Source organism: Astyanax mexicanus, chromosome 15 (assembly GCF_023375975.1).
Source record: "Astyanax mexicanus isolate ESR-SI-001 chromosome 15, AstMex3_surface, whole genome shotgun sequence".
NCBI lineage: Eukaryota > Metazoa > Chordata > Actinopteri > Characiformes > Acestrorhamphidae > Astyanax > Astyanax mexicanus.
Window position 1 is genome coordinate 36,003,296 of NC_064422.1, and position 22,732 is coordinate 36,026,027.

General features: G+C 37.7%; 1 protein-coding gene across 2 annotated transcripts in view; it reads right to left on the bottom strand.

The window, feature by feature from the left end:
• Positions 1-1,368: 1,368 nt before the first annotated feature.
• Positions 1,369-22,732, bottom strand: part of kif5bb (kinesin family member 5B, b) — a 29,347-nt gene continuing 7,983 nt past the window's right edge. The window contains exons 2-26 of one of the 2 annotated variants that reach the window (XM_015608463.3): positions 22,063-22,150; positions 21,791-21,864; positions 21,288-21,392; positions 19,463-19,511; positions 19,271-19,326; positions 18,999-19,086; positions 18,253-18,377; positions 18,062-18,166; positions 15,733-15,878; positions 15,452-15,600; positions 15,107-15,297; positions 13,827-13,895; positions 13,452-13,658; positions 11,573-11,716; positions 10,933-11,121; positions 10,650-10,767; positions 10,462-10,517; positions 9,070-9,179; positions 8,858-8,959; positions 8,695-8,755; positions 8,440-8,511; positions 7,344-7,448; positions 7,004-7,220; positions 4,661-4,793; positions 1,369-4,566 (exon numbers count right to left, since the gene is read on the bottom strand). In XM_015608463.3, coding sequence (XP_015463949.3) covers positions 4,666-4,793; positions 7,004-7,220; positions 7,344-7,448; positions 8,440-8,511; positions 8,695-8,755; positions 8,858-8,959; positions 9,070-9,179; positions 10,462-10,517; positions 10,650-10,767; positions 10,933-11,121; positions 11,573-11,716; positions 13,452-13,658; positions 13,827-13,895; positions 15,107-15,297; positions 15,452-15,600; positions 15,733-15,878; positions 18,062-18,166; positions 18,253-18,377; positions 18,999-19,086; positions 19,271-19,326; positions 19,463-19,511; positions 21,288-21,392; positions 21,791-21,864; positions 22,063-22,150 — 2,754 coding nt within the window. In that variant the 3' untranslated portion in view covers positions 1,369-4,566; positions 4,661-4,665. The remainder of the gene's footprint in view (positions 4,567-4,660; positions 4,794-7,003; positions 7,221-7,343; positions 7,449-8,439; positions 8,512-8,694; positions 8,756-8,857; positions 8,960-9,069; positions 9,180-10,461; positions 10,518-10,649; positions 10,768-10,932; positions 11,122-11,572; positions 11,717-13,451; positions 13,659-13,826; positions 13,896-15,106; positions 15,298-15,451; positions 15,601-15,732; positions 15,879-18,061; positions 18,167-18,252; positions 18,378-18,998; positions 19,087-19,270; positions 19,327-19,462; positions 19,512-21,287; positions 21,393-21,790; positions 21,865-22,062; positions 22,151-22,732) is intronic. The other variant, XM_049464660.1, reaches the window with a different exon arrangement.

Consider the following 22,732-nt stretch of genomic DNA (forward strand, 5'->3'; position numbering starts at 1 on the left):
TTTTTTTTTAAACTGTGAGAGTTTCTGAATTTCTGATGAATGAAACAGAACAAGTGAGCAGTTATGTAATACTTGATCTGGGGGGGAGATTTGTTGTGAAATACTGCCACCCAGGGGTGGATTGGAACAGAGGCAAGTTAAGAATGAAAATGAGATAATTAACAACAGTTTTGGAATTTCCAACAAATCTTGCAAAGTGGTCAGTCAGTCACACCTCCCAATAAGAAGCTGGGCACACCTTTTTATGTAGGTAAAGATAAGCTTCCAGCTGCAGTCAATCACGTTCACCAGCACATTTAAGAAGCACTGGTCTCTTTTGATCAAAGAGATCCATATATCAATAGAATTATTTTTCATTACAATAGATTCAAATCACTTTTCTGAACATTCAGCTCATTTTTTGAAAGATTCAAATTATTTTTCAAAATATTCAGCTTACTTTTCAGAAGACTCAAAACACTTTTCAGAACCTTCAGCTCACTCTTCACCATATGGCACTCAAAAAAAAAATCACACTTCAATTGTTTAATTTACTTTTCAACACATTGCAATTAATATTTTTAAAAGTAAAAAAAATACAATTTCAATAGGTTCAAATCACAGAACCAACACATCAATACTTGATATGCAATGGGTGATGCCAGTATCATCTGGGCAAAAAGAAAAGCACTAAAGCTCTAAAGGCATTTTCTTTTTGCCCAGATGATACTGGCATCACCCATTGCATATCAAGTATTGATGTGTTGGTTCTGTGATTTGAACCTATTGAAATTGTATTTTTTTACACCTCTGGAAGACGTTTTCATGCCTTTAAGGAAAATTTTCATGACAATTGTTCTGTTAAGCTGCTTTGTGACATCAGTTGTAAAAAACGCTATACAAATACATTTTGAATTGAATAAAATTGACCATTTGATTTTTAAAACATCAGTGTAAACCAAAAATCAACTAAAACTATAATTATTCTATAAAACTATAAACGTCTAAAATGAATCCAATAAAATGTTGACACAATCTTTAATAATAAAATGTGTGTCAGACCCTGAGAGCTCCATTGTGTAGGGCTAAATTACTGAATTAACTCTGAGCTGATGTACTTGTAGCTCAAAATATATTTTCTCCATCGATAAACTGAAACACAAATATTTGTAGATTTTTTTCCAAACTTATCCAGGCCTAGAAATTGCTATTTTCAAATCATTACCATACAAACCTTGGTTATCCTTTTAACAGTGAACCAAATCTTGATTCAGACCATTTAGTACCAAAAGTAATTTCAATAATGATAAAATATCAACTATATCAATATCTAATAACAAACTCAAACTATGTTCTGCAGAAAAAAACAACAACACACAAGACGAGAGGTTTTATACCATTAATTTTATTTGCATTTCATGTCAAGGGGTGAAAACTTGGCCTACAGTAAGCATTCGGAAGAAATATACACAGCATTTCAATCCAGTCTAAATTACGCACACAGAGAGCTGACTGTATACACACCAAATTCCCTCATCATTATTATCATAATTATTATTATTATACGTACTGTTACTGTCTTTAGAACCAATAGAGCCGTCCCTAACAGCTAGTATGCAGATGGACAGTTTTCAAAACCAATGGTCTCTGCAGGTAAATTTATAGAGAATAATGATAATGATAATTACAAAATTCATTAATTTAACAACATTTGAGATGCTTTTCTTCAGATTATATAATAATATGAGGTGTTTAGCTGAGATGTATTTAAAGTGCTTTTAAAAATACAAACGAAAACCAAACAAAATAGATGATGAAAACTGATAAAAGGCCAGTCAAGTTTATGTGTGTATATGATGAATTTGTCTACCCCATCGTTTACTTCAGCATTTGTGTAACCTGCTTTATTAACCCAGCGCCTGATCCATATTGCACACACGTCTTCTCTAAGGTACGCAGCCATTACCCTGCTACAGCTACTGAAATTTACACAGAACCACTAACAAGATACAGGTGAAAATCCATCAAAAAACGGGAAAACCATAGTGAAAACTAAAGAAAAAAAACGACAAGAGAGTACAAAATATCAACAAGAAACAAAATTCCAATGACTAGATTATTAAAACTGAAATAAATAAAAACATCCACCTGCAAACACAATAGAAATGAAAACTAAAGGAAGTATTAAATAAACCCCGCCCAAATTCAGCTAGGCCCTTGCCTCACAAAAGGCAGCAACGTCACGCCGAGTCTCTGAAACGGACAAAATCTAAAATTTCAAATCCTAACAATCCTATACTCTATACAACCAACTGCAACCGCCAAGGCAATGTCTACGTTATATGTAATAATAACTGCCTTCTTTTTTTTTTTACTTTCTTTGAGCTGTGAGCCAAGAACAACCGCTACATTACACACTCACTCAAACTCAGATCTCAGAGACTTAAGAGACACTCGTAAACTAGCCTTAAAACACGACTACGAGCCGCCGGACTTACTAAAGCATTTAGTGCATTAATCACCATTTAGCGCATAAACTGCCTTCAGACACAACTTCAGCATCACAGTCAACGACTGGACAACAGCAAAGCTACCAACCAATCACTTCCTGCGTACTTCCACTTCCTCCTTACTTACATTGTACCTGCAAACATTTTGTGCTAAATGCTTTTCTAAACCACGCCCAAATGCCCATGAGAGGAGAAATGCTGATGATTATATGGGTCTGTCCATTTACCATATATTATTAACTGGCCATGGTCATAGTCTTTGATTGATGAAGCATATAGGTAAATATTAATGGCCTACAGTAAGTAGTATAATGTAGCTTTTAAACATGGCAGCACTGGCTGGACTGAAGCGTAGCATCATGAATGAATGATGTTACTGATGTTGCTACTACACAGGCTTCCCTACAAAGATAAAAAATAAAAAAACAAGGAGGAGGAACAGAAGATGTGAGATGATGTGTGCTGCAGCTTGAAGCTAAAACCACAATGCTCCAAAATTGTGTGTGTGTGTGTTGGTTGATTGGTTAGAAGGGGGCAGATAAGAAATGTAAACCCTGACACACAAAGAGAGCCTGGCTAAAACTAAAACTGGAGATGAAACACCCAACACTGCTTCCTCATTGGGGAATTCCATTAAATTCAAAAAGCATCAGAGGTAAAATGCTTTTACTCAATCAACTCATTAATTCATTAATTACATTTAATTTAGGGCTGCTCGATATTGGAAAAAATAAATACATTGTAAATGTCCTTTTTTCCACTATATATATATATAGCGCAATATTAAACAATGCAGGGCGCATGATGTCATCAGCCCCGCCCTCACCTGCGCACTTTCTCGCGTCCGGACCAATCAAGAGCTGAGTCAGTGCCAAGCACTCAAAATCCGAGGAAATCAGCAAAAAAACAGCAAAACAACGGTAAACGGCCCTTTAATCAGGCATTTAAATGGCTTTTTAAAAGGTAAATAAGAGCATTCTTCTGGGATTAAAAGCGTGAACGCAGCTGTAGCTGGAAATATCCGCACTGCTCACGTTTACAAGCACGTGCTCAACCATGTGGATGGAGGCCATGCGGTTACCTCGTCTTGCCTGCACCATCCAGAAAAACCTTAGCTTAGCTTTTCTCTTTATCATCTACTAGAAGTGAACAGGTGACTGACTGAACGTGTGATCCATTAACACAGAGACTGAGAGTTCACACACACACATTTCTCTATGCTCATATCACAATGACTGCTATGCTTCTGTACAGTGCTTTAAAAGGTTTTACGTTTGTGGAGTGTCTACAAAAAGCAGCTTTGTGTCCTCTTGCAACGTCGGTTTTTGCATCGACTTTCTTCTTCACTCCCGTTCTGCTTCTTTCATCCGGCAGTGTTTATAACACAACTCTGTCTATCTTCTTAAACCCTCAATGCTTAATAACTTACTCCAATAACCAAAAAACAACATGTCCTCAGGTTTTTATGTACAGTTAGACTGTAGTGTTTTCAACGTATCCATTCAAGTGAATAGGTTTAAATGGAAACTATTCAGTGAAAGCAACAGAGAGATCAAGACCACTCTCTCCAAAAAACAATCAATCAATCAAAAAACAAGTGGTAGAAGCATGGGTAGCATATATAAATAAGGCTAGGAGGATGCATTAACTAGGATTTATCTCCATTTTTTTTGTTCATTTTTCAATTTTTCATTCCTTTCTGCCTATTTTTTTTATTCCTTTTGTAACTGTTGAAGATACATTCAGCTTGGCACAGTGAGGGACTAGAATGACAAGACATGATTAGAAACCGTGTAGTGAAGCTACACGCTACTTACATAGCAGTGATTGCACTCTTTGCAGTTTTTTTGTCTTATTAGTCTATTTTTCTTTCTTTGTTTTAAAGGTGAGATGGGTCACTAACAACATGAGCGGAGAGGACGACTGTACAGCCCAGGTAGGGATATTTCATACATATATATATACTTATATTCAAATATATATAATCATAAGAGTTAGGCCTGCTGAGCTATCCAGTGCTGAAAGGGCAGCTCCGTTCTTCTGGGTGACATCAACTTCATGTACAGACCAAACACACCTACAAAAAGAAAAATACAGAACAGCCGGTTATAATGATTTAACAGTCACATTAAAATCAGTATCTGACAAACTACAAAAAGTTTCTCACTCACTTCTTTTACTGTTTAGCTCCTCCTCCACGGATGACCACAGACTGGTTGTTCTGGAAGAGCCCTGCTCCAGAGCGGTTGATGTTGGGGTGGGTAGGGGAGGCAACTGGGGGCTGGCCTGGTCTGATCGGTTTGGCTAGACAGAGAGAGATTGATTGGTTGTTTGGTTTGATTACAATAATCTATCCAGAAATAAATCAAGGAGGACACTTAAACTCAGCAGTACAACCAATCAAAATTAATAAATGTTCAGTTTGGTGCATATTCAAACTCAGTCGCAGAACAGCTACATGTAAGAAACAATGTTAGCTTCTTAATATGATTTTTTTTTTTTTTTTTTTGACCAAATGCTGAACTGAGCTGGCTGCTTTTACTTCTATCATGCCTTTACATAGTATTAGACCACTAACTACTATGTCAGGTGAGAAAAATCTAACATTTCATATAAACTCTGATAAATATGATTGTTATCGGAAGTAGGGGTGTGAATCACAGTTCTTTACGATTCTTTACTATATTTCACAACATCGTGTTGCTGAAGAGGAAAAAATACTCCTAAATCAAATCAAAAAGCAAATACCAGGAATTGACAACAAATATGAAACAACATACAACAAAGTACGTAGTTTGGCGTTCTTGTGTCTCTTTAACATACACACACTGACTGAAAAACTCAATTACAAGTGTGCCATTATTCTAATCAGTGGCGCAAAAAGGGGGTATATGCAGCCTATGCGACGCATAGGGGCGCTGCACTAGAGGGGGTGCCAAATCAAAGCCCCAAATACATTTCCTCTCCGGAGAAACCGCCAATCAGCTTGCTGGTTTGAGGAGCACAGAGGGAAAGTAATGACAGGACGCTGACGATTTAAAAAAATTCTGAGGATTGGCTCCCTCTTCCAAATGATTCATCTGTGTTTTTTGGCAGACTATGGCCGCTTTTCCACTGCTGGGGCCAAATGGTTACTCATCCAATGTCGCTATGGTGGAAGCCTGGCCCAGGTAGCCAATAGGCAGATCCCTCAGTCTTTAGGCCTTCCCACTGAATGATTCTGTGACTCTAAGTACGGCGAGCAAACCATACTGAAAAAAGCATACCAAGCACTGGTTTGTGGGAAAAAAGGCCACCTGTGCTGGTTTCAGTTTATTGCTTATTTAAGTTTGCTAGCACCACCTAGTGGTGAGTAGGTGTAGATGACCTAGCTGGAAGTAGCAGTCTTAGGAAGTCCTGTTTTTCCTTGTGCCTCATGGAATGAGCTTCTGCAGCACTAATCTCCCAATCCTCCCTTGAAATTCACAAATACAGCTTCATCTTTTTACAAGAGATATTTTTCCATATTTTCCTACATTAAATCCTGCCAAATACCACAATGTCTCTGTTGTTATACTATATATATTATACTAGCTGTTTAAAATACGTTGCCTGCAACAATCTTTAGTAAGGACAGCATACCATCAGAAGAATTACCCCTCCATGCTCAGAACTATTCATCCCTGCAGTGAAAATGCAACCTATTGTTAATTTTTTAAGTGCACCTCAGTAGGGGTGGAGTGGTTACACTTGTTAACCAAAATTAGCCAAACCAAGGTGAAAACCCTTCAATAAATCAAATCAAGCAGTTAAATTAGCCTTGTATGTGTGCAGAGGTGGAAAAAGTACTGAAAAATTGTAATTAAGTAAAAGTGCCTTTACTTTGCTAAAATTCTACTCAAGTAAAAGTACCCATCTAAAAATCTACTAGAGTAAAAGTAAAAAAGTACTCAATTTAAAATTTACTTTGAGTAAAAGTTACATAGTTTGATGTAAAAAAGTACAACAAATCATAAATTAAATAATTATTAAATTAAATAATTTGGACCTTTTAGACAGTATTTGTGCAGACCACCCCATACATGTTTTTAAGAACAAGTGGAACAGGTTTCTATGATCCCTTTCTTTCTTTACTGTTAAAATGTTGGTTGGTGCATGCGCAGTGCCGTAAAGCACATATTGATGGGTAGCATAACTCGACAGAACACCGGTTCCCCCGAGCCGCGCACACAGACCCCACAGCTGATTCACACAGCGTCTTTCCCGCTAACCATAATAAACACTGCTGGGAAAAGTTCAGCTACACTGCCATGGAGAACAAAACTCATTTCATTTTTTACTCAGTAACGGGGAGTTTTCCAAAGTAGTGTAGTAAATTACTTGTGTCAAAACGAACTTGAGTAAAGTTACCCATTTTAAAAACTACTTTAAAAATGACAAATTACTCATAAGATTTACTCAGTAATGTGAGTAAATGTAATTAGTTACTTTATACCTCTGTATGTGTGTGTACACAGGCACATGTAAACACATACCAATCTGTGCGGAGTGTCCTCTGCGGGCCATGTTCTTGGCCCTCACAGCCTCCTTAATGCGGTCCACCTCTTGCTGGTAGCGTTTACGGTCACGCGCTGCGTTCTCCTTGGCCTCCTTCAGTGCAGTCTCCAGAGCCTTCACACGCTCAGCTGTCGCACGCAGACGCTTCTCCAGCTTGGGCAGCTCACAGCGCAGATCTGCATTATCACGCACCAGCTAATCATGAAATGACAGAGATAGATTATTATTTACATAATTTAATAAATAAGTAAATCATTAAATGATTAAGTAATTCCAGTCCTCCACATATGTTGCAAATGTGTGTGTGTGTGCTTTTACCTGCTTGTGGACTTTAGTAAGCTGTTCTAGGTTGTTCTCCAGGAAGGAGATCTTCTGTTTCTGAGCTGCACTTCCACCAGTGTCATCCGAGTCCATCTCAGCACTCTGCAAAAATAAAATTACAAAATACATAAATAAAGAGCTTTATAATATATATTATATGAACTGAATTTTTTAAATAATCACCAGGCTGCTCTGGACACACAAACCAACTCTGTTATTTCTGATATATTAGTTTTATATTATTAGTTATATATAAATATATATTTATATATCAAAAGCAAACTAATGTTTGGTTTACTGTGCATTTTAGGTTTCATGCAAGAACTATTCTATTAAAAGGAATTGCTATAAAGAACAAGCCTGTTCCATTAAAAAATATATATATATATACACAATTCATGTACAAGAATTTGAAAAAAAAAAAAAGTATATTTGTTGTGATAGAGTGCACAAAATATTTTACAGTTCAAATCTTGATATAAATTATTGTCATATGTGGACGTATAAGGACTTTAACATCCATTTATAAGTTGTCAGACCAGAGGAGGATGGGTCCCCTCTTATATATTTTACTTAAATGTACAAGGTACATGAGAGCCTTGGTTTTTTTCCAAGGTTTCTTTCTCCTTCAGCTCTGAGGGGAAATTTCCTTGCCTTTATTGCTTACTGAGGGTTTTGTATTATATGTTCAGTGTTTTGTCGGATTCTCTGTGCTGTGATCACATTTCTGTAAAGCTACTTTGTCCTCAGTTTTTTTTTTTTTTTTCATAAGTGTCAGAAATAATTATATCAGATGTAAACATTTTATGAAAGCGTTTGAATGGTTAGATGGTTGAAACAGAGCTGTAGATGCAAAAAATACACTTTTCCTCCTGCACTAACCAAGCACTCCTACATTCTGTAAAAATAAGGTCAGAAGAACTCACACACATTCACACGCAGTCCTGTGATGAAGCTCTCAGGATATTTAGTATATATATGTCACTTAAAGACATTTTAAAGACATTTCTGCATCGTAAATGTCACTATAGGCTCCTTTGGGATTAATGAGTGAATAAAAAGGACTATAAACATGGTTGTTATATTTGTGTACCTTCTTGACACGGGTTGCCAGGTCTTGCACAAAGAGTTTCCGAAGGTTATGGAGAGTCTGCAGCTCCTTAGCCTGTAAAAAAGCATTAATAATAAATAAAGCAGAAGACAGAATTAAGTATCAAGTTCTTAGTTAACCCCATATAAAATGGACCTAAAATTCTGAAGAAAATACACTATAAGATAGCAAAGCACACCCACACTGCATAAACTAAGGTCCATCAACCTTTAACAAATGCACAGACAGATTACTCACCACTGTCTCCTCCAGGCCTTTCAGGTCTTGTCTGGCCTGTTCCCTTCTGTCCTGCATAACCCTGTGTTCAGGCAAGCAGCCAAAGCAGAGCAGAGTGTGAATTGTGGTTTACTTATTTTATATATGTTTTAAATACAGTCCGAGTGCTCTGAGAAACACCTACGTGAGGTCGTGCAGTTTGCGGCTCTTATCCTGGTCTGTGGCTTTGAGCTTCTCATGTTCTACCCTAAGGCGCTCCTGTTCCAGCAAGATCTTCTGATTCATACTGTGAACAAACAAGAGGAGCAGAGAGGGGTGAATATAGAACAGAACTTACTGAAGGTATTTATAGATCTTTTAGACTATTAACTCAGTAGGAAACTAGGTGCATCATACTCCTGTAGTTCAGTAATGAGCTTCTCCTTGGTCTCCAGCTCATCTCTCAGGCTGCTGAGCTGTTTCTGATGAGCCTCCCTATGGTTCTGGATCTGCTGCTCCACTGCAGCCTGTTCACACAAACAGAATCACACGGTGAATGACAAGTTCTTAATTAGATTAAAATGTGTTCCAAGTGTTATTAAAGAAAACCCATTGTTCCATATCCATATACATATATATAAATGTGTGTGTGTGTACGGATTTGTTTTCTGGAGCGGCTCACTTGTGGAGAGAATGTTATCTGGTCTTGATCCGACCCAGCTATCAAATATACTTCTATTTGATTGAGCTAAACTGCTGATAAGGCACAGCTTAATCAGATTTAATAGCCATATAAGATACTGCTATGAACAAACACTGTCTCTGCTGTCTTATGCTGTTTATACACTAAGAGTGCAGTGTGTGCTTCGTTCACTGCTCACAGCCATAACACTACGTTTAATACCATGCAAAATTTCAGCACTCTGTGTTAAAGCAGCTTCACACGGCACAGACATACGCACTGAAACACAGAATCTTCTCACTATATTTACTTTCTTGCTCCTGCGCCAGACAGCTCTGACCAATCAGAGGAGATAACGTGCTTGAATGGTTTATTTTTGCGTTTTTTGGCGCATTTATGTTTGTGCCTGTGTGAAACCAAACCAAACAGAGGGAGAAAACGCTCCAAATAAACAAACTCATTAACTGATCCAGACAAGAGAAACAAACTACAAGTGTGAAAACAGCCTTTTATATTCAGAAAATTAAGTTCTAATTCAGAAATTCTTACAACCAAGCTTAAAAAAAAAAAAAAAAAAAAAAAAAAAGTTATTCCGTGCCACACGCTGGCTTTATCTCCCCTCAAACATACAAGTATATACTAGTGTTTTGACACCACTAATGGACATATAATAGCATTTTAAATTTCTTATATTCATTCTTTTATTTACATTTAAATATTCGCTAAAAAACTGCATCTTAAGAAGAACAAATGCAATTATTTACAGTTAATCACAGAATATTGTTGTGATTAATTGGATTAGATTTTTAAATCAATTGATAAATACACACTAATGAATACATGCCTTGAAAATAATCATACAAAAAAAAAAAATCCTCATTTAGTCAATTTGTTTTCCAGTCCCTGGAATTTAGATAGATCGGTCATAAAATATACTTAATTATTAAGTAAAGTAAGATTCAGATCAATATAAATGCACTTTTTCATGGCTTACAAAGCTCCTAAGGCACAGAAAGAGCTTTTACCGGACCAGTTGCGTACTCTGGTCTAAGCACTTTTAACTTTTGCCAAAGTACATTATGAGGAGAAATGATGCTTCTGTATAGGAATAGCTATAAACACCATACCTTGACCTCATTGGCTGTCTGAATCTCATTTTCCTTCTCCATAGCATGAACCTTTTCTGTAAGAACATTAAGGACAAAAGAAATAGTCAGCAGAAAAACTGAATTAAATTAAGGTCTTCTTAAGGTCTGAACTGTACTTCAATATTTAATTAGTAAATATAGCTTGGAAAGTTTCAATGTGTGCATACCCTGAGCGCTGATTTTGACCAGTTCTTCATTAAGCGAGTCCACATTTTCCTCCAGCTGTCTCTTCTTATGTTCTACATTCTGAAGGTACTCTGTTAGAGACTTAATCTTGGCCTCATGCTGCACAGAAAGAGAAAACACAATAAGCATTCACAATAAGCTACACTGTTCCTAAGGGACATTTTATTTATTTATTTATTTGCAGAAAGTCTGTTACTGGCTCAAGTAAATAATAAACAACTCCAATAAAAGTTTACAGGGTCACACGGCCCTCGTGTCTTATACCTGAGAGATGCGTAGTTGGCAGGCAGCCAGCTCCTTCTCGTTCTCGTCCATCTTTTTGTTACTGTCGGCCTGAGCCGCCTCCAGCTGCTTGCTGCGCTTCACCAGGGTCTTCACCTCTGACTTCATCTTACTGATATAGAGCCTGGCCACAGTGAACTCCTCATCAATCAGACCACTGCCTTCATGCTGCTGAGAAAGAGGCAGAGGGAGTGAGGGATGAGAAAAGAATGAATGTGTAGTAAGGTACAGATTTAAGACAAAACACAAGCATTTCAAAACCAGAATTCAAAACATTTTTTCCCCAATTTTCTCTCCAATTACACAACCCACTCATTAGGACTCCCCCCATCACTAGTAATGACCCAACCCCAGGATGCTGAAAACTAGCACATGCCTCCTCCGATACATGTGAAGTTAGCTACCGCCTGTAGCATCACAGGGGGAAAAGCGCAGCCACTCGGTTCTGATACATTAGCTCACAGATGCCTTGTGCTGATCGACATCACCTTTTGGAGTGATGTGGTAAGAGCGCCATCTACCCACCCAAAGAAAGCAAGACTAATTGTACTCTCTCAGGGCTCCGGCAGCTGATGGCAACATGTTGGACAGATATAATAAGATCAGTTCCCTCGGACCTCACCTTGATGTCATTGCTACCCACAGCAATACCGATCTCAGCCAGGTCCTTCAGCAGTGAGGACATCATCTCAGTCACCCTCTTCTTCTGGTGATTGCTCATCTCCTTCAGCTTTTGCAGTTCAGAATCTAAAGAAGCTAGAACACCCTGGAAAAGCACAGACATAAAAGAAAATCAGCCTAAACAAAAACAGAAGGCCACATTTTGCAAAAATTGATTTTTTATGATTTAGTAAGTGGGTGGTTAAAATTAGGGATTTACAGATTCCTCGAGTAATTAGAGTACCTTGATTACAAAAAATAATTAATGTAATTTCTCGAGTCTCAAGGAATCCCTAAGAAAGGAATTTCACACAGACTACTTTATTTTAGAAGCCAAAGGTTGGCCAAAATAGAAGTAGACATATTGTTTGTGCTCATGCAGTTGAGATATCAGAATATCAGATGGCCTATACTTCTGTGGGAAGTGTTCCTGAGACTGAGACGCTCTAGGGAGTCTATGTGAAGACCTTGTCTCTGACTATAAATGACACAGCGGGCGTCAATAGAACGTCCATGAGGGACTATTTGTTATGGGAACCTGCCATTGTGAAATCAATGACTGTGTCAATGACACTGTGCTTCGTTAGGTTTGTGAACCAACCCAAGCTTCTGTTAAAATATTTTGCAATCAACCAATAAATGTATGAATGGTGTGTCTAATTAGGGTCCACGCACATAGCAACACAAGATACAGCATAGAGTTGAGAATAACAAGGCATCTCACAATATGGTATCATCATTAATGTGGTCAACATATCGTGATAATTTTATGATACTTTGATTCTGTGTTACTCAATATACTTCACAGCATCTGTGTTACTGAAGAGGATAAAATACTTCCAATACAGAAATACCAGAAATTATGGATTTATTGGTTCCAGTTTCACAGAATAGAACAACCAATTTTTTTCAGCGCAGGGTTGCTCTATTTACATGAATAGCGCCACCAGGTGAAGTAATAAAAAAGTAAATGTATTAAGTCAAACTGGGGAGTTTATAGTGCCCATGTTTATATATAAAAAGTTTTAAATATATCGTTATACAACAGTTAGTTCCGACCTCACAATCTGATTGGTTGAGAAGTGTTCTAGCCGTGATGATATTTGTGATAACATCACGGCCTTCTTACACTAAACTTGTATCAGTCTGCCGACGCGTTGCCGAGTAACGGAGTATATATACACAGGACAGCTTTGAATCATCAGCAGCGTTAGCTTAGCAGAGTTTTGGAGGACTCACCTTCGGCTCGTGCCTACGACCGAATCACAGCTGTGATGTTATTCGTGATAACACATTTCCTCTCGTGTTCTATTGCTTAAATATTTCATGCCACATAACAATAATGTGTCACAAACAAAAACAATACGTCACATGTTGATATTGATCATTTGTCCCACTCCTTATTCTGCAGGCGTGAAATTGTATTGTAGTATATTATTATTTATTAACTGCTAATTTCTTACATTAGGGCGCCTAAGTAAACAAAATTGAAATTATTTTTTTTTTAAAGAATTACAAAGTCAAACGAGCACTGGATGTTAATCTACACAGATATCTATTCTGAAACCAGTTTATTTGGGTGATTTTATTTGAGTAAAGCAATTTTCAACATTTTCAACAGCGTAGTTAGCAGCAGCGTGGTTTTAAAAGGCAAACACGCAGACTACAGTCTGATATACTCAGTAGTGGCTTATCTGTTCCTTACAACCTAAGGCCTACTGTCGATTGTTGGGAAAATTAAAAGATTTTAGGGGCGCCTTATATTGAGAAAAAATACGGTATTCTACTTTTTCCTACTCCATTTTATTTTTTATTACGCAAATGTTTTTGTGGGTTCTCACCGATTTCTGGCTGAGTTCTTCACTGAGAGTCTCGAAATCCTTTGTTTTATCCTCCACTTCCTGACTCTTCTGGTCATAGTTGACGGCCAGCTCCTCCAGGGCCTGCAGCACCTCCTTCACCTCCTCTTTAGACGCATCGTTCTCCATCTGCAGACGCGTCAGCTCCGCCTGCAGGTTATCATGGTCCCTCCGTGATGAGGCCAGCAGCTACAGTGCACAGACACACACATAAATATTAGGAATGCATATGTTCACTCACAGTTCATTCTGAAGGTTGTGATATTCTCTAATCACACATGAATGAAACTGAGCTTCTGGAGCTCACAGAGGTAATGTAAATTAACCAGGGTAAAAAGACCCTGCAGTGAATCTCACCTCCTCCTGGTCCAACATCTGCTGCTTCAGTTTCTCAGCCAGCTGAGACTGCTGATTTATCTCATCATCCTAAAAAGACAGAGATGAAGATGAATAGAGGATAGAAATGAGATAAGTAAAGCCATAAATAAGTAATGTAATAAAAAAGAACATGGATGGAGTAGTTACACAGCTTAACAAGTTCTAGGCAGCCATTCAGGTGCTGCTACTATTTGGTTGCTACAGTACCCAAAGTTGTTACTATCATGCTACAAAGTAGAGCTATGATATTCCAGGTGGTTGCTATGATGTTGAGAACTGGTAGCAAGGTGGCTGTTATGATCTTACTTAGTGGCTGCTATGGCCTTGTAATGTAGCTGCTATTACAGCCTATGATGTTGCTAAGTAGTGGGAGCATTTTTATCCATGTTGGTTGCTGTGTTGCGTGGTTAATAGCTGATTGCTCTGGTATACTAGGTGGTTGCTATGGTGTTGCTCAAAGAAGATAGATGGATGCTACAGTGTGGCAAGGTGTCTGCTACACAGTTTCAGACAGGTCCTATTATGTTGCTTAGTGGTTGCTCGACAGTTGCTTTAGTATTTCAGGGTGGTTGCTATGGTTTTTCAGTTGGTTGCGCAAGTGTTGCCAAGCAGGTGCTGTGGTACCACATTTGGTTGGACCCTTTAAATGCCTGAGAATATATTTCTATATGTTTAAAAACATAATGTTTTAGTGTCCAATAGTGTGGATTTGGAACAGTGTCAAGAAAGAAAAAGAAAAAAATATATATTATATTCAGCTCTGGAAAAAATTAAAAGACCACATTGTTGTTTTATTCTATTAAATACAGACAATATTGACAATATACAAAAATATTGTCATTTAGAGCATATATTTACAGAAAATGAGAAATGGCTAAAATAAAAAAAAAAGCTGCAGAGCTTTCAGACCTCAAATTATGCAAAGAAAACAAGTTCATATTCATAAAGCTTTAAGAGTCCAGAAATCAATATATGGTGGAATAACCCTGGTTTTTAATCACAGTTTTCCTGCATCTTGGCATCATGTTCTCCTCCACCAGTCTTACACACTGCTTTTGGATAAATGTATGCCTTTACTCCTGGTGCAAAAATTCAAGCAGTTCAGCTTGGTTTGATGGCTTGTGATCATTTATCTTCCTCTTCATTATAATTGTATTCCAGAGGTTTTGAATTTGGTAAAATCAAATTTTAAAGAGGTCTCTTATTTTTTTTTTTTTTATATACATAATGATCAATGCTGGCTCAGAAGTTTGCATCACCTTGTCGTCCAGTTGTTTGTAGAGTTTGGCCAGCTCAGCCTCGCACTTGTCTCTCTCAGAGTCAGTCAGACGCACTCCAGGGATGTTGGGGGTGGAGGCTATCTTATCATTATTCACGGTGTTGTCCAAAGCCAACACCTCAGCATTGACCTTCTCCTTATCATACTGCTCTTCAATGGGCACATTCTCACCTAGAAACACACATGTACACAAACACACACATTACAGGCAGGCAAAATACATCCACTATATATATATATATATATAAAATACTTTACCATTTATTTTTAGCTATGATTTTTGCTAACTTGGCTATCAGATGTTTTTTTGTTGTTGTTTTTTTACCATTCCTCCAGCGGTTGAGTTCGTTCTCCAGCCAGGTGATGGTGTTCCTCAGCGTTTTGTTCTTCTCTTTTTCCTTCTCATATTTCTTCTTCCACTGTTCTGCTGTCAGCTCCACATTCACGCACACTGTATTCTTAATGGTCTTTGCCCTGAGGATAATCGAGTGCAAGCACACACGCACCATTCATTTAACTCTAGGGCTTCAGTGCACAGCCTGAGTGTGATCATGTCAGTAGAGAGGTCTCAGTGAATGCTGTGTGTGTGTGTGTGTGTATCCTCACCTTTGTCCAAACATGAGTGTAGTTTTGGTTTCAGCCTCGTTAAAAGAGGAAGGAGAGCAACAAATGACAATGGTGGTTCTACAGTTTCCACCCAGAGAGTCCTGAAGAATCCTGGTCATCTTACTGTCTCTGTATGGAACATACGTCTACAAGAGACAAGAGAGATATTAAATGGTATTATACTGATCAGAGTACAGGTCCGGGTCCATCGTACAAGAGATGTAATGCTAGCTAGTGATTTCCAGGGTTCATACACCTTTTACAAGGTAAAATTTAGGCACTTTTCAAGCACTTTTAAGGCACACCATTTAAATACCATATAAATGTTCTTTACTGCAGTATGTCAATTATATGAGCAATTATACATACATATACTCAATATTATTAATTAGCTTTTTGCCACACTGCAAGAGATGGTGTTATGTTTACGTAAACACAACCAGAATTGTGTTTGTTAATAGCAGAAGGAGAAGAAATGAAAGCCTTTTTTGTTTTACGCTCCAATATTTTCCTTTAAGCAAACTTATTTAGTCAGATAGTTATTTATTGTGAAGTAAATGTAGTTGGAATTTTAAGCATTTTAAAGCACTTTATCCAAAATTCCAGCACTTTCCAGGCCTGGAAAAAGGAACAATAAAATTCAAGCATTTTCCAGGATTTCAAGCACCCGTATGAACCCTGGATTTCCTAATGTAAAAAATAAATAAATAAATGAATACTAGTGCATCTCAAAAAATCTGAATAACTTTGAACAATTCAGTTCAAAATGTGAAACTCATATAGATGTATTGCACACAGAGTGATCTATTTTAAGTGTTTCTTTTTTTATTGGTAAATATTATGGCTTACAGCCAATGAAATCCCAAAATCAGAAAATCAGTGTCTCAGAAAACTAGAATATCATATAAGACCAATTGAAAAAAGGAAAACACTGCACAGACTTTGGACTTAATATAACACAGTGGATCAACACCAGCAGATGACAGACATGACTCTCCAAATCATCACTGATCATCAGCACATTTTACATTTCATTTGCAAATCAAGGGAGCAGAGTCTGGAGGAAGAGTGGAGAGACACACAGTCCAAACTGCTTGAGATCTAGTGTGAAGTTTCCACCAATCAGTGATGGTTTAGAGAGACATGTCATCTGCTGGAGTCCAAAGTCAGTGTAGTGTTTTGGAGTCATGGAGTTGGTGTCAAAATCTGACCATAACATATGTGTGTGCCTCAGCAGATATCAATATTTAGTAATTTGCCTAACTAAAGTTACTGCTTTATTACTCCATATTCTACCTGGGGTGAAGAATAAAGGTTTGTCAAATGCTGTGAAACTGACAACAATTAACAAGAATCCCTGGTATTTAATTATTTTGGAGTCTTTTATCCTCTTCAGTAACACATTTGTGGTAGAGCAGGGGTGTCCAAACTTTTTTTGTTGGGGGCCAGAAGGAGAAATATATTTGAAGTCACGGGCCACAGACTCTATGATAAAACAAATAATGAAATATACCACTTTAAATAACACTTTTTTCCTAATTATTTCTTTTACACATCATTTTACTTGACTTTCTATCTTTATCTTTGACAGTGTTGTGTAAACTAAGATTTAATTTCATGATGTCTCTTAATATTAAACTCCTTAAATCACGGCAATTTTTTAGACTCTTTGGCCCGTTTTACTGCGCTAGAAATGCGCACTCTCTCCGCTTTTAGACTCTTTGGCCCGTTTTACTGCGCTAGAAATGCGCACTCTCTCCGCTTTTAGACTCTTTGGCCCGTTTTACTGCGCTAGAAATGCGCACTCTCTCCGCTTTTAGACTCTTTGCCCCGTTTTTTTGAGCTAGAAATGCGCACTCTCTCCGCTTTAAGACTCTTTGCCCCGTTTTTTTGCGCTAGAAATGCGCACTCTCTCCGCTTTTAGACTCTTTGCCCCGTTTTTCTGCGCTAGAAATGCACACTCTCTCCGCTTTTAGACTCTTTGGCCCGTTTCTGACACCTAGCGTTCTAACTTTGAATCTAACATTATAAAAACCTGCTTAACAGCGGGCCAACTTTCATTCTATTTCTAAAATACTTCGCGGGCCGCCCCAAAAAGGGAAATGGGCCGCAAATGGCCCGCGGGCCGTAGTATGGACACCCCTGTGGTAGAGAATTGTCTTGCGATATATTGAGTATTTTAGAATCACACTTTTGTAATAACACTGTATTATGAGATGTCCTGTGATTCCCACCCCTATATATATATATATATATATATATATATATATATATATATATATATATATATATATGAACATATTTACAAATACAAGAGCTGCAAACTTACAGTTCCTTCAGCCAGTGCAGAGATGACGTTTCCCAGCGCGGAGAGAGACTTATTAATGTTTTTGGCTTCATCTAACACAGCTCCTTCAGCTCCCGTCTTACTGACCTACAAAACCACACAAATACAACCAGTGAAAGGAATAGCACTCAGTCACAAAGAAAAAAAAATTACAGCAAGACAATAGGATTTACCTTTTCACTACCAGCCAAGTCAACCAGAAACAGTTTCCCACTTAGTTTCTGCTCTGTTTGTGTGTTCTCCTGCTTCACGTTAATCAAGAAGATACTGTGACTCCTGGAGCTGTGCTCATTCATGTCTGCCGGACACACACACACACACACACACACACAAAGGATTATACACATTATTTTGAAATTTGAACACAAATTTAAAATAAGAAACTTTTCTTTTTTAAATCATTTTATTTCTATTTTTTTTTTTTTCATTTTTCTCCAAATTTTGCTAGGTCAATTGTTCCACCCATTCAGCTGTTACTTAGCTGTATATCCCCCATCACTGGTGATGACACACTACAAGGAGGTTGAAGACTAGCACATGCCTCCTCTGATACATGTGAAATCAGCTACCACCTCTTTTCCAACTGCTGCTGATGCAGCATTGTCGAGTAGCATCACAGTGCACATTTGGAGGAAAGCGCAGCAACTCGGTTCTGATACATCAGCTCACAGATGCTTTATGTTGATTGACTTCACCCTAGGAGTGATGAGGGGAAAGAGCAACATCTACCCACCCAGAGAGAGCAAGGCCAACTGTGCTCTCTCAGGGAATCAGAAGCTGATGGCAAGCTGCATGACCAGGATTCGAACCAGCAATCTCCCAATCATACGACAGCGTTTTAGACCAATGGACCACTCGGCACCATAAAATCATAAACTTTAAAACATAGAAATATAAAAAAATAATTGCAAACACATACTTGTAACCGCCACATGTCTGTTAGATTTGCCCTCATCGATAGTGTCCATCACCTCTTCTGGGCTACAAACAAAGCGCTCAGTGCAACCCTGGAGAAAGAGAGAGGGAGAAAGAGAGAGGGAGAAAGAGAGAGAGAGAGAGAGAAAGAGAGAGATAGATAGATAGAGAGAGAGAGATAAAGAAAGAAAGAAAGAAAGAGCACAAACAGTTAATTACCTTCTGAACACATCCAATCATCCACACATACAACTTCCTTTATCTGCTGACATTCACCTTGACATATGGGACCCTGTTCTTGTCTTCGTGTACAGAGAGATTAGTCTTGGACACTGTAACAGAGACACAGACACATAGTCAGAGTCTGAAGCACCAGCCCTAAATCTGTCAAGCACTAGACAGAAGAAACAAACTTTATTAAGATGAGCAAGATGAACAATAAAGTTAAAATATTGACATCATACTTACCATCCAGCAAGTCTCTGATTTTGTCCAGATAAATCTCAAAATATGACACCTGTCAGTGAAGACATCTTCCGTTAGTCTCATAGAACTGGACTTTTTTTAAACTAGCCAGATGAGCAAGAAAGACATGAATATACAAAATAAAGAGCAAAATGCTTTAAATAAAATAACTTGTAAGCAAAATATGATTCATGACAATGTAAAAATAAAAGTTGTGAATATAAAGAAATAAATAGAATTTAAAAAAATATATATTTACTAAAACAAAATACCTTTTACTTTTAATTTCCACTCACATTTTTACTGATTTTACAGATATATGTACAGATCTCTTGTTACTATCTCAGTTTGATGAGTTTAATTTTTATAATTCAAGGCATTTACTCTTTTGGAGTAACAGGAGCTCATTCCTTTAGTAAAGAAAATTGTAGCAAAACTACATGTACAGCTTCTGTATTGCTACAATTTCCTCAGCCATGAATTAAGTACCGTATTTTTCGGACTATAAGGCGCACTTAAAAACTTTTAATTTTTACAAAAATTGACAGTGCGTCTTATAATACGGTGCGCCTTTTGTATGGATTTTACTCGTCAGGTTGTAAGGAGCAGTAAACACACACTCCGTGCAGCGTTATAGAGAGTTTCAGTGCTATACAGAGTCCAGAGCCGTGCAGCTCCGAGGCTGGAGCAGCAATAGCATTAGCTAGATGCTAACCGCTAAGCTAGCTAGCTTATTCACTGTTCAGAGATCAGTATTATCTAAATTTTACTCGTCAGGTTGTAAGGAGCAGTAAACACACACTCCGTGCAGCGTTATACAGAGTTTCAGTGCTATACAGAGTCCAGAGCCGTGCAGCTCCGAAGCTGGAGCAGCAAATAGCATTAGCTAGCTTATTCACTGTTCAGAGATCAGTATTATCTAAATTTTAACCGTCAGGTGTAAGGAGCAGTAAACACACACTCCGTGCAGAGCCGTGCCGCTCCGAGGCTGGAGCAGCAATAGCATTAGCTAGATGCTAACTGCTTAGCTAGCTAGCTTTTTCACTGTTCAGAGATCAGTATTTTCTAAATTTAGTACTTTTAATACTGCTGGAGCAGTATTATTAGAGTTAGATGCTAATCGCTAAGCGTTCACCGTTCAGAGGTGAGTTATCGGCCTGTAAGTCTGTGCTGCTTTGCCTGGCTAGCATTAGCTAGATGCTAAGCGCTAACTCTCTCAGAGGTGAGTTTTATCAGCCTGTAATCTGCTTGTTTACCGTGTTAAAACAAGCTACGGGGGACGAATCGCTAGCTAATATCTCACTGTCTTACCAGAACACGCAGGATTACTCAGTGTAACGCTGTCGTTTAAGTTTGGGTTAACTTTACTAGTTTAGGTGACTAGCTAGCGTGCTAGCGGATAGCTATGCTAACGCTGGTGCAGCAAGCCTTAGTGGACATCTGGAAATCTAAGCTTACTGTAAATAAACTGAAGCACGTTACTCACCCAAATAAACAGTTTTCAGGAGAGGAATCTGTGTAGATTAATATCCAGCACTCGTTTGACTTTGAAAGAGCTAACGTTAGATTTGTATACTGAGACGCTCCACCGGCAAGCGACCACCCCCGGTGGGGGAAGGGAAACATGGCGCCACCCCTGTTCACTTTGATATAGGCACCCTTTCTAGTGTCACTTAACGCGCCTTATAATGCGATGCGCCCTATGTATGGAAAAATAGCAGAAAATAGGCGTTCTTTGATAGTGCGTCTTATAATACGGTGCGCCTTATAGTCCGAAAAATACGGTACCCTATTTCTTTAATACACATCATCCACAGTTCACTCATACCTTGATATGGAATTCCAAGTTTTCATCCATAGAGTAAATGTAGTTAAATATGTCCTGTACAATTCGTGGAATGATTCCCATTCCGTCTGGGTCATGCAAATTACCCTGAAAAAAGCAAATAAGAGAAAATTAGCCATTAAAAAAAAGAACATTTAAATAAGGGATTAACAGAATTACAAAAATATGCTCATAATCAATTTTATTATCATGATACACAATACACTTTATGAGCACACTGTGGATACTGTTAATGCTTAACGTTGTACAGATCAACTGCACATTTCATTAGAGTTTAAATAAACTAAATGGATTGCTTTAGATGTTAAATAACACTATAACTGTATGAAACCTCAAAGCTAATGGTGCATCATTCTGTATTATGAAAAGTAGTATATATTATGTTTAACATATGGCCCATAACTAATACGAACAGCATGCACACATAAGCTGTTTTCTGTTTTTTTTTTAATATATATATATATTTTAAATAAGTTGCATCTTACCTCCATAGTGTGTGTTTTGCCAGAAGAGGTTTGCCCATAGGCAAATATTGTGCCGTTATAACCCTCGAGCACATCTGCAGAAGGAAGATAAACGAAAACCTTTACTACACATAAATTAGACAAGATGGATCAAATAATGTTGCAAAGAAATTAAGTTGGTTTATTTTAAAATATATATATGTCATTTTCATCTCTGCCTAAATATTTTATTTTTGTTTTATTTTGCTCTAAACCACTCTAACACAATGCAGTGAACAGCCTCTACTGCTTACCTTTAACAATCTTCTGAGCGCAGGCATTATACACCTGCTCCTGTGAAGTGTTAGACTGGAAAACACGGTCGAACATGTAGGGCTTCCCCTAGAAAACAAACACAAGAAGAAGCATCTCAATTAGTGGGAGTGAACTTCACGCACCTCTACACTCTACAATTCTAGAGATATACTGCTGTTATCTATGCATATGTGTGCATGATGGTTGCCATGCCTATCTTGCATTTGGGTTTAAAAAAAAAAAAAGATTTTTCAAATTGAGTCGATAATCATTTGAATAATTGCATGAATCTTAAATCGAACACTGATACACATTCCGATACAAGAGCTGTTTTCTTGTTAATAAAAGGATTTATACGACTTATTTAACACTATATTATTTGTTATATTAACTGTGTTATTGTTGGTGTTGGGCAAATGTTACATCATGAGGTTGTAGTTGAAACAGACCACATAGCACATCATAAAATAGCAATAAATAAATAAATAAATACACAAATACACTGAATGTAAATGCATTCCCAATTACTGTATTTTAACAGACTACACACAATCTGAAAATGCACCAAACACACTGTCAAATTCACCCTTTTCAACTAAAGACTGCACTAATTGGTCATAGAGTATTATGAAACTGAGCTACTTCTTTGTAAAAGTTTAGCGAGATTGT